This window comes from Haliotis cracherodii, unplaced genomic scaffold (genome assembly GCF_022045235.1).
Source record: "Haliotis cracherodii isolate W230 unplaced genomic scaffold, xgHalCrac1.p SCAF_5, whole genome shotgun sequence".
Taxonomy (NCBI): domain Eukaryota; kingdom Metazoa; phylum Mollusca; class Gastropoda; order Lepetellida; family Haliotidae; genus Haliotis; species Haliotis cracherodii.
Window position 1 is genome coordinate 47,614,514 of NW_027266308.1, and position 12,572 is coordinate 47,627,085.

The 12,572-nt window shown below is 36.5% G+C and overlaps 1 protein-coding gene across 1 annotated transcript in view; it reads right to left on the reverse strand.

Annotated features, from left to right (window-relative positions):
- The window catches only part of LOC139443967 (ryanodine receptor-like), a 203,752-nt gene that overhangs the window by 48,504 nt on the left and 142,676 nt on the right, over positions 1–12,572 (reverse strand). The window contains exons 76-86 of the mRNA XM_071224857.1: positions 11,992–12,073; positions 10,841–10,867; positions 7,938–8,086; positions 7,213–7,348; positions 6,750–6,797; positions 6,013–6,128; positions 5,307–5,482; positions 4,606–4,764; positions 3,341–3,622; positions 2,241–2,258; positions 538–597 (exon numbers count right to left, since the gene is read on the reverse strand). Coding sequence (XP_071080958.1) covers positions 538–597; positions 2,241–2,258; positions 3,341–3,622; positions 4,606–4,764; positions 5,307–5,482; positions 6,013–6,128; positions 6,750–6,797; positions 7,213–7,348; positions 7,938–8,086; positions 10,841–10,867; positions 11,992–12,073 — 1,253 coding nt within the window. The remainder of the gene's footprint in view (positions 1–537; positions 598–2,240; positions 2,259–3,340; positions 3,623–4,605; positions 4,765–5,306; positions 5,483–6,012; positions 6,129–6,749; positions 6,798–7,212; positions 7,349–7,937; positions 8,087–10,840; positions 10,868–11,991; positions 12,074–12,572) is intronic.

A 12,572-nucleotide genomic window follows, 5' to 3' on the forward strand; every position in this document is an offset into this window, starting at 1 on the left:
TTGTCAAAGTGTAAAAGTATGGATGTGTTTTAAGTAGGGGAATATCCTCGTAACTCTCGATTCCTTAAAAATAACGGGCCTCGGCTCCATTATTTTTAGGGAAAGGAGAGTTACTCAGATATTCCCCTTCGCAAACATAACAGATGTTGTGGGATAAGAGATAATTGCATTTTACCAGGATTGTTTTAGTACATGACTGACCCCCAATGTCTTTAATTTGTTTAGATCATCCAGTTACATGATACTTCATCAGATTCTTTGATTCCAAACTATCAACATTAAAACATCTGTCCAATATTTTCCATGCATCAGCAAAACTTTAGAACTTTCAATATCAACCACTTTGTTTGCTATTCATAAATTGCAGATTTCAAACTTTTAACTAAAATGTCGGACCACTTTTTTCAATACATCTGCAAAACCGTAAAACCTTTAAATATCTTCTGCATTGTTTATTTGTTGTTTTTGCAACCCCACACTTAATGTTTTATTTTTTTAATCAGAAAGAGATGCCCAAGTTTCTCATTTGTTACTTACCCCTTCAACTGTTTCCAAGCTTTGAAGAAGGAATTCTTCGATATCTCCATCGGGGTCCTTCTAAAACAAGAAATAGTGAGAAACCCGCCACAGGCAGTTAGTCTACCATGCTCAGAGCACGCCATGCGGGTTGACAGAAGAACAGAAAAGTGCTTGCATGGAAAGGGGTGGAAACTGGGGACAGTGAAGTAGGCACATTGACTAGCATAGTGAACACTGGCCATTCAATCAGTGCAGGATGTATTCAAAAAATGCCCAACACCATATATAGTTTTGAGTTTCAGTGATAAAAAGATGTATTCGATTCTGGTACAAGTATAAATGGATGTATTGGTTTCTGAACATCAGGTACTTCATCGATGTACTTGATTCTGGGGCATTTTGATTCTGGGGCATTTACAACAATGTGTTTTATTGTGAGTGAGTGAGTAGTGTTTTAGCAATATTTCAGCAATATCAAGGTGGGGGACACCAGAAATGGGCTTCACACATTGTACCCATGCTGGGAATTGAGCCCGGGTCTTCGGCGTGATGTGCAAATGCTTTAACCACTAAGCTACCCAAACGCCTGTGTTTCATTGTGATAAACTGTATAATTGGATTGAAATAAACAGTTTGAATGAACTGTTACTGAATAAAAATGCATGCTCAGTTCTGTTTTTGCTAAATCTATATACCATTTTGTTAATGTATTGGTTTCTGAATTTAAAATTCTTGGATGTACTTGCTTCTGATACAACCCTCAAAATCTCTTTAACTTAATAATTAATAATGCATTCATCTCATTCACAATCTTTATGTCTCCTAATCATTTGGGAATACAAATAATGTAAATTACTTCATAATCAATTGTCTTACACAATTAAATAATAGTAAATAACAATACATGGATGTGGTTGTATCTGAAGAAGTGGGCACTGCAGGACCTAAGATTGTAAAGACAATTCTGCATCAAGTTATGGAAATTTCAAATGTTACACTTTCAGCAGCTGGGAAGGATTGAATTTGGGATAGGTTTGGGCAGATTGGGGTGGGTGGGGTTTATATGAAATTAAAGTGTTTAAGGTCCTTCAGGAAATATAGTTTATTTATAATCTAGCCATCACCATAGTTAATTTATTGTGAAACCATCACCTTAACATCATAAACACAATCCTAACATTTATTATTGAAACAAAATTCCATCATTCCATTTGTATGCAGACCATACAAATAACGACTCTCTACATGAAAATAATTGGTTGATTTCCTTTTGTATTGAATTACTGGTGAGACAGAAAAAAATGAAATCTACAAAGACATCAACCACACTTAAACACAGACTTACAATAACTAAATACATACATTCTTAGACTAAAAATAATCAGAAATGAAACTAACTTTCTAAAATCAAAATTTCATCGGAGAAAGTTCAAGAAAGAGATCAAAAGATACATGCCCAAACCATTGCACAGCACAATGAGAAAAACGTTGACGCACAGGAGTGGGTCAGCACGGCAAAGATGAAGTGAAAGTAAGGGTGGGTTGGACAAAACATTAAGTGAACACGGAAGTGGACAGTGTAGGAACACTACAAAGAACAGAGTCTAGCACATCGACTAAGGTAACAGGGCTCTAGGTTAACAAGTCATTTTCTTCAACTTGACAAGATTCTATTCTAAAGTTAACTATTCCTCACTGTCACTTGCAACAAGCTGACATACCTTTTCGGAGACGGTTATCTTAAAGTTGATAATATGTTACATTTAATGACACAATAGCTAAAATTATTTTTTTTATTTTATTGATAATTTTTTTAAGAGGGCCCAAACAATCTTTTCTTGTTTCACATATAAACACCCTCTTAATTGATTAACTATATCAGTCAAATTTTAAAATGAACATAATACAGAAGTACCTGTATTCCTTCTTGAACTATTATCTTAAAAATCTTTCCATTTGAAAATATAACAAACTTTCTTTTTTTTATAATATCCTGATATATACTCATTGCCAAAAGAACCATAGAAACACATAGAGAAGTATGTGCATGCACGTGTATGTGTGTGTGTGGCTGCTTGTACTAGTCCGGACTGATGCCGATTTATAGTGCTAGCTCACTGAGATACCATGCCGCAGTTTAACATGAATACCCCACTCAGACACAGTATACTGACTCCGAGCCGACCAGTCCTTGTTTTAGCCCCTTAATGCCGAGCGCCAGACAGGGTAACAACAAGTACAATCTTTTAACGTCTTTTTGTATGACGCGGCCCGGGATCGAACTCCGGACCTTCCGCTCTCCGGGCGGACGCTCTACCACAAGACCACGGAGGCGGTCCATGTACATGAAGAAGAGATGCTTCCAATGTGTACCACTTAATGACAAATCTAACAATCAGTCAAGTGTTAAAACAGAGTGTCTATATTCGTTGCACGATATGCTGCACATGATTTCAAAACTCTACATGCTAATCCTGCACAAGACAAATGGTGCATATTGTGTCATGGATCTATGACGTCACATGTGATTCATTCATGAGCGCCGGTTCACACATAACAGTATGATTGTTTGTGCATCGAACCAATCTAATATCCCTTGAATGTGAGTAATTCTTCATAAATTAACAAACGTATGTTATTCGTGTTTCTTTTGGCGGTGAGTATAATTGGTTATCAAATATAAATTTACTTTTTCTATACTATCTTTGAATCTCTGTCTTAATATATTGGCCTTTAAAGTAAAACAAGAAATAAAATTGTTTTGCCTCATATAAAAAAAATTATTCTTTATAAATAAAATTCAATAAGTGTATGAACTTACTTGAATGAGCTTCTGCTTTGCCTGTTGGAGCAGTTCTTGCTCCCGTCCCGAAAAGAAGCTCAAACCAATTGGCACCAAACGTTTGAGACAAGCAACATGTAAACTGTTATGTGGCTCAAGACGTTTCTTTTCCTTCCTTTTAGTGGTTATTGCTTTCTTTGCAGTGCCATCTTGAGGATCAATTTTGGATACAGCCATTCCTTTTGATTGGCTGGGCATGATAAGTGCCATGTTGTCTATTTCATTGTGGGCAACAAAGTTTTGCTCTTCTCGCTTGAACATCTGGAAACAATATATTCAAAGTGTTAGTTCCAGGATTCCTAGTAGAGACCTAGTACCATAATCAGTAGTAATCAAAAGCATTTTTGCTTCATCCTTGCCAGCCTTATTACTAAATTTTGTCAGTCATTTCCAGATTCAGATTCAGATACCATGATCTCATTAGTGACCAAGTCTGAAAATGTCGCCATATTAGAATCGCACTGAACCTATGAGAAATGTAAGGTAACAAAGTATAGCAAAACTACACTAATGAAAGCAAGGCGACTAAAAGAGATACTTTATATGTCTCACCAATATTTATATTATTTTTTCCAAACAATATTCATAATTATGCTTTATGATCCATTCATGGCATTATAACTAACTGAAAGAAAGTACGCTGTAGGAGTCAAATCATGTTTACAATGTTTCTACTGTACACCAGGATCAATAGCGCTTGAGTTTACCAAAGCCATATTTTATTATCAACATCCATCATACACCTAAGAACCAAAAGGCAGTGTGGGTGTGTTCTGACATCTGCGAGGCATAGGTAGCCCAGAGGTTTAAGGCACTGTAATTAGCTCTCTAGAGAAACGTGTGATATTGGGTTTCAATCCCGGCTCGCCTCGATTATGTTTCAAGATTTATCACACACAGAGAGAGTGAGTATGGTTTTACACCACTTTTAGCAATATTCCAGAAATATCACGGTGGGGAACACCAGAAATGGGCTTCACACATTGTACCCATGTCGGGAATCGAACCCGGGTCTTCGGCGTGACGAGCAAATGCTTTAACCAATAGGCTACCCGACTGCACCTCAAGGTTTATCAGCACCATAGCCGTGCTCCAGGGTTTCATCGAAGTGGTAAACACCTGTGACGTACATCACTTCATTTTTTCCTCCCACATCAAGCTGACACGCCGTGATATAACTGTAATATTGTTCAAAGCGATGTAAACTAACTCACTCACTGTAACTTTAGAGAGAGAAGACTCACCAGGGACTTGGACCACATGGAGAAGATCTCTGCTACGCCACTGAACAGTTCCTCACATTCCACTGCAGGGTACTTCAGCCAGTGTGAGCGGTGGAGATCTACATACTTGATCAGTAGTGGGTAGAACGCGTAGATGTCTCTGGTCAAAACACTGTATTTCTGGAAGTGTTCATACACACTCAAGTAAATGCACTCTACTGGCGGATGACAAGTGGGGGTGATGGAGGTGTGTACCCCCTTTTTTCAGACACCTAACATGTTAACTGTGCCCTCATAATGTTGGGACTCTTAGATATTCTACATTTTGCTAGAGTTATTTAATATTATATCTGGTAGCAGAATATCAAGCAAATCATTTGTAGAAAATAATACAATCACATATCATGGACAGCTCGCTAGCATTACTTTATACTACAGAACAGCAATCAATCTCATATCTTATAGCAGAACAGCCAGACATTCCATTTCCTAAAGCGGAAAAGCTAGCAATTCAATTTTTATAACAGAACAGCAAGAAATCACATTTCTTATAACAGAACAGCAATATCACATAGCAGAATAGGCAGCAATCCTCCTATATCAATGACAGCTGTCATCACTATATCTTATAGGAGAATATCTAGCAATCCCACATCTAATAACAGCTACCAATACTCTATCTTGGATAAGTAGAAATCAGAGAGAAATCAAGGAACTCATACCTCCTGCACCACTGCCTCCATGTCGGAACTGTCAGATGTTGACCTCTTGTCAATGATCAGTCGCTTCTCATAGTACTCCACATTGACGGATGCTTCCTTCAGCTTCTTGGCGATGGGCAGGAAGTGATCCTTGATCATGTCTGGAGTGGAGTTGCCAATGATGGGCTGGGTGCGAGCTGTCAACGACATGGATGCCATCAATACGTGTCTACATTTGGAATATCTGTTCATCATGAGGTAAAATGAATACAAGGGACAAACTAATTCTTATCCTCTAGGACTTGGTTAGTCATTCATAGTCATGCGCGAAATACAGGCTCTACACATTAACTTATGTGTGGAATCAAACCCAGGCCTTCGGTGTGACAAGCCAAAGCTTTCACCACTAGGCTAACCTATATCCCCTCATTATTTTCAATCAAATTACATTATCAAGCGAACATTTGTCTGACAAATTAATTTTCTCCCCAGGCAAATTGTTTCTTTTTGCAAACAAATGTCAGACACACCGTTAGCACATGAAATGTCAGCGTAAATGTTGTGACAAATGCCATGCTGTGTCATTAGCTGAACGCATTTGCACTTTCCTGATATATGTTGTCTACCAACAAGATTCCAATCATGACACATAGAAGGACACAGCTGGAACCACTCAAAAGTATCTACTCATCCTAGTTTTATATATGATGCAGCAGCAGTCACTCACTGGCAATCCTGTTCATCCAAGGAGCATCTTCTGACCCAATGTTATTGAGGATGAGCTTCAGCACATTCCCCAGGACAGCATTCATCTGCTTGGCTGTCACTGCCGACACACTGTTTCTGAAAGCAGACATTAACAAATGCTAAATTATGTAAAGTTACACATTTCTAACATTTTCTTTAAAACGTCCCCAAGATGTAAAAGTAAACACACGATCTGAGTATCAGAAATGGAACATCTGATATACAGCTGCAAGTTTGAACATGTCTCCCAACATCTCACATAGCTCCACTGGATGCTAATTGCTGCATGGATCAACTATAATATCCTCATCAATGTGTCATAACAACCTTCCACCTGCCAACCTCTGTGATACTTTCCTCATCAAACTCTCAGATCTCAACAACATGTCTTCACTGTTGGCCATGTTAAAATTGTGAAAGAGAACATTCCCATACGCTGTAGAATAATCAGATGGAAAATCTGAAATCTGCTACCACTATTTCCTCTTTCAAATCTCAGCTTAAGACATTTCTGTTTCAACACTCTTACAGTTGCTGAAGCGCACATAGCATATTAAATACTTTTCAAATTGTTGCACTATATAAATGCATGCATTATTTATTGTTGCACTATATATATATAAGCATGTTTTATTTATTGTTGCACTATATAAATGCATGTTTCATTATATTAATCTCTTATGAACAGGCCATGAACTCAAAGAGTAGCACACTCACCCATCCGATGTCATTTCAGGCCCATGATTCAACCAGAATGGCAGGTAACTGAAAACAAGATGTTCACATAAATTATGTTGCTTTACTTAGGCACAAAGACAGTCTAACAAGAAGTTAATCAGTCAAACAAAATGCAAAAAGACCAACTCCAAATGTCACCAGTTCAATACTTGCCTGATGTGCATTTAAAGGTTCACAAAGAAATAGTGAATGGTTAATGAACCATGTTCCAGAAATGAACCCTATCCTTGTTTGAACCTTAGTACAACTTGTCACCTTTGAACACACAACTTTGTGGGCTTAGTGATAGGACTCTGACATGCTTCATCAACTGTCTAACACAGAGGCTTCATCTTGTAAACTCCACCAGGGCCAAAAATTCACCCAGGAATATGTGATTGAAGAGACAAAGATTGTTACCAGACACTACCTTGTTTCTATACAATCATACAGCTGCCCTTACCTGCACAACATTGGGAGTGTGACCTCTATAACGTGTGGGGCCTCAGCATATTTGCCACCAGAGTGTGCCAGTTCCTCAATTTCTGCCACAATCTTGTCCAGATTTGGAAGGTTCTCTGCCAGTTGGTCCATAACCTCTGTACAAAGAGAATACACTTGGTGATAATTGAATTAAGGTCTGCATATGACTCCTGTTCAACCCCAAAACTGCTCCATGATTTAACAAATGAAATTTGGGGACACAATTCATGAAATTAGAAACATGAATGTAAAAACAATTGAATAATTTGCCTAAACAATAGTCTGATGATATGTCCCAGAGCAGGAAAAAATGCCTTCATGCATGGTATTCTGCTGGAGTTCCGTTGCCTGGCAAAATAATATACAGTGAAACCTCAAAAACCTTAATTTGATACTGTTTGATATTATGTAAATTGTGGTGTCCTCATCAACACTATGGTATACCATCAACACTTGTCTGGAATGACCAATAACTCAACATAATTTGAATGATCCCAAAGACCTTAGAGTCAACCAGGGCAACTGTTCATGTATAGTTATTCTATTCAAACAAAAAATTCAAGCTAAATTGTCAAGCAATTATCTTAATAATGATTTTCACAAAATTTCATTTTTACAATAAGGTAAGGGAAATAATTAGATAATGTTTTCACAGTATAGCATAACCCTTCTCAGCTTCATAAGGAAATCATTCAAATCACAAACCCTGAGCTTCCAGAGAGTGCTCGGAGATTTTCCCCTCCAAGCCAAAGAGTATGGAGTAGCGGTTGTACTTGTTTCTGTCTGGCTCGAGGAACGCGACGGGGAAACAGCTGGCAAGAGACCCCACACACTCTCCCAGTGCTGGACGATGTCTGACAGGAACAAACACAAGCTACAGAGGTCAGTTCAATGGCAGTGGTACTTCTTTACACTAAATTGTCCCATTCAACAAAGTAATCTTTGAGTTACAGCTTTGAATGTCAGAGTGAGTTGGATTTTACAATGCTTTCAGCAAAATTTCATCACCATCAGAATTTCTTATATATACCATTTGAATAAAAAAAAAATTTTTACAACTAAAGTGTAACAGGCTTTTAAGTTTAATAAGATCAATGCCTAAATCATCTGCAGATTACTTAACCTTCCTAATGGGAGATCTGTTTCTCATAGCATGTTCAAAAACATCACATGCTTGTAAGTGAAAAGCATTCCTTCTTGCAAAAGAAATGAAAAATACATTTTTGTTTAAGGATTTCTGTCTGATTGTTTATTGTTAAACACACTCAGCAATATTCCAGCTATATTAGTAAATAGTTGTGTATGGACCAGATAAACCAGTGATTGATATGATGAGCAGTGTCCCACATCAGGGTACAATGACACACAATGAACAAAGGCACTGAGCCTGACAACCAGACCTCTGTAGTTGCCCCGTACAACAAGCAGCGGTTACTGCAGTCCTATTCAAACCCAGAAGCTTCATGAACAAAAGTTCAACAGAAGCTTGAGAATATTTCAAGCTAAGAAAGCTTCCTGGCAGAAAAACATCCTACACAATGATAGAATCTACACTACATTTGTCTCCACCACGTCACTACACAACGAAGTATCTCAACACAGTTGTTACAAAATACACATTGTACAGACGCTGTAACCAGTAGTATAGACAATGGGGGTACGACGCCATGTGGGACACCTCCGACATACATAGGTATATAGACACGACGGCATGGGAAACCTAAACAATACTTAATAAGAAAAATATTCAAAAGACACTTCAACATATTTGGGGAATTGTAACACATGGTTATTGAGGTTATTTCACAATAAATAGCAAGTGATTCCATGACATTTCGTTAGGTAACGAAGCAACTTTTTACATCTATGTTTCCATCAACCTATTTTCAGATTTATGTTTCATGAAATAGAGACCATTAAGGAGACTTGATTTGAGGTTGATTTTCTTCAGGATAATAATTATCATAAATAAGTTAGTATTGTTACTGCAAATGGGACATTGGCATCTTAATGGGTATATATCTTCAAGAACAATGCAGGATTGTCTTTGAGAACAGTTCTCTAGTTTCAGACACTCATGTGGTCTGTATAAGGAACTAGCATCTAACATTAAAAACAGGGCTATGGGGACGATGAACAAAAATACACACTCACTCACTCGACATCAATTTAATCTACATCTCACATCAAGACAATGTTGTACAGAATTTCAGAAAATACTCCACCTCTCTTAATGTGTGTGTACCAGTATGCATGTGCAGTTGTTAAATCTTGGGAATGATAAACAGGTGGTGCCCCCCCCAATCCTACTTACAAATTTGCACTTGATACAATCATAGAGAAAGGCATGGTCCACTTCATCTATAGTCACATTTATTATTGATATTAATATCAAATAATCTCCAATGAAAAAATCAAAAGTGTTATTCTGTAGACTGTGGCAGCTCTGAAATTGTGAAGCTATTAGAATTGTGATGTGAAAAACTGCAAGAGGCAAGAACAGACAGAAGAGGAACAGGACTCTACAAGCAACTTGACAGCAGAACAACAATGGCAGACTGCTAGAGTCACATAACCGTCCGATGGAATCTCCCCCGGGAATTCAACTAACATTTTCTTTTAGCCAAAAGTTTCAAAATATGTTTCCTTTCATCCTGAAAATAATGTAATTTTCAAAAAATACACACAAACATATACACAATGATTTTAAGCTAAAATTCAAGTATGTATTTTCTTTAACTTTGCCAATCCACAACTTGAAAATGTCCTATTTTCCAAAAATAAACAAAAATATTCATTCTTGGGTTTATTTTAAGCTAAATACCATGTATTTATTTACCTTAACTTTTCCAGTCTGAAAATTTTACCCAAAATATTTTTTTCATAATTTGCAGTCAAACATTTTAACCCGCTACAGGAATGCATTCTCATATCTGCATCCAAAACAAGTGTCATAATTACCATCTGTGATTCCAACAAATCTTTACAGAAAACTTTGCTCCTTGCCACTGTTGTTTTACTGATACACCGCAACACTATTCAGTGGAACAACCATCTAACACACTCACTGCTTCAAGGGGGAACCAACCCATCACTTCACAATGCTGGATGGGCAGACAAGGCATCGTAGGATTTTTTATAAAACCTTACGTGATATTCCTTTACATTTGACTCTCCCTGTGAACCCATGCTCCAATGTTCCACCTAGTTTCTTTTTGAACAGATTTTAAATTTTTCCTTTCAATATTTAAATTTAAAAATAAATTTAACAATAGTTTTAGAAACTTCATAATTGTTAAAAAAGATCATCATAAAAGGAAAATACATGCCATGTATTGGACAAAAAGGGTTTAAAATTTGATATTGGCAGTATGACATTGATGAATAAAAAATGTAATACATGTAAAACAAAATACATGTATATCAAAAGACACAAAACACATTTCAGGTTGGAATCAGAGGAAATGCACACAAGAAACATCACAAAGGTTTCTAGAGAAATTATTGAATTTGAATACTCAGCAATGCCAATGGGTTATAAACAAATGCAGCGGAGTTTAGTCTCAAAGTAAAAATACTCAATTCATGCCCAAGTGTGAACGAAGTACCTGGCGAGCTCCGTGGTAATTGTCTCCCTATTCCCACGAGAGTTAGAAAGAGAAAGAAAGATATGAATACACCAAAGAAGCCTGGCGTGGAAGATGATGATGGTGCTCGTCAGATGATGATGATACTTTCCTAAGAACTATTCAGATACTTAACATAATATTTTCCAAACAACTTTCCATATCAACATGATATTTTCCTTACAAATGTTACATATTGAACTTCTTCCTGACACTTTTTTTCTGTAATCATGTTAAAAATGTCAAACAAAATTACAGGTTTGCATTTAATATACTTATTCTCATAAAATCCAGAACAATATAATAAAATATTGATCTCCATGCAAATAATGGAAGCAATATATTTCCATGAACTAAAACAGGACTATTCAAGAAAGTTTAATTTGAAAAGATACTATTCTGGCTACCTCAAGCAATTTTGGCAATTGAATTCTCCAAAATATTAACAAATCGGAGTGATATATAAAATATCAGTTGTAACAGACACACATGTCTATTATTGTCTCATTCTTTTCAAAGATTAAAATGAGAAAAGAAACATCATTCCAAAAACTTGTCAAATGTCACATAGCCATAACAAGGCAAACCAAGGGAGCAGACGCATACCATAGTCGGAAAGTATGCCACTTTCCTTGAAACTATGCAAAAATTTAAAAAGGGGCCATGAAAAAGTGTGAGAGATGAAAAGAGGCATAGCCTCATGCAAACCCTAAAGATATGAACCTGAAAGTATCATCTACCTAGGTTTGTCAGCTTTTCTAGACTTGGTAGGTCTGCTGCATTAATGATAATTGATACTGATATGAATTCATTAATATATATATACGATGCCGCAGGTAAGCGGAAATTCAGATGAAAATGATTCTTAAAGCTTAAAGTGTGAAATTAACATGGTTATCAATCATATTGAACAATATTTATCTCTAAAAAAACAAAGACATGGTTAAAAAATAAAACACATAATCATTTTTATCAAGTAATTAATCATTCATTGTATCTGGTATTGAATCAGTGTAATATGAAAATTGAAAAAGATTTAAATACAACATGCTACATATTTTTTATAAAGTTTCCAGACTAACGTTTACCAAGTCAAACTGTTACAAAAGCTAGAACAAAGAATGGTATCTCACCTTTGCACAAACACGGAGCTGCTCGTTCCCAACGTGTAGAGGGCGTTCAGGATGCGGTAGCAAGCTAGCTGAATGTCTCCAACTGAAAACAATTCATTGAAATCATTTATGACATAAGCAAAATACACTGCATGTTTTCTTGACAAGTTGCAGGATTTCTTGCTTAAAAAGCTCACAGTATACTTTCCTTACAATAGCACATACTAGTTTCCTTACAACTAATTGTTTAACAGTAAATACAAGTTACCTTGCAATTCCTATGGTAAAAGATGAATTACCTGTTTCCCATGCCATAGAGAAATATGAGAGATAGTTCCCATACAAATCATGATGGTAATAATCAAATATACTTTCACGGGAAATATCTCACGAACAAATATCATCAAATGCAGTTTTAAGTCAACGGCTCAGAATGTTTCTACAATAACACTTTGCAGAAGGAAATGAAGTGTTCATCAGTGCAATCTTTTCTGTCAGATCATAAATATTTCATAACATACAATAGTGTTCATCATACCTCTATGTCAGAATGATAAGATATAAGAGGTCCATGTGATCTTGATAAAATACTATGTATTCTG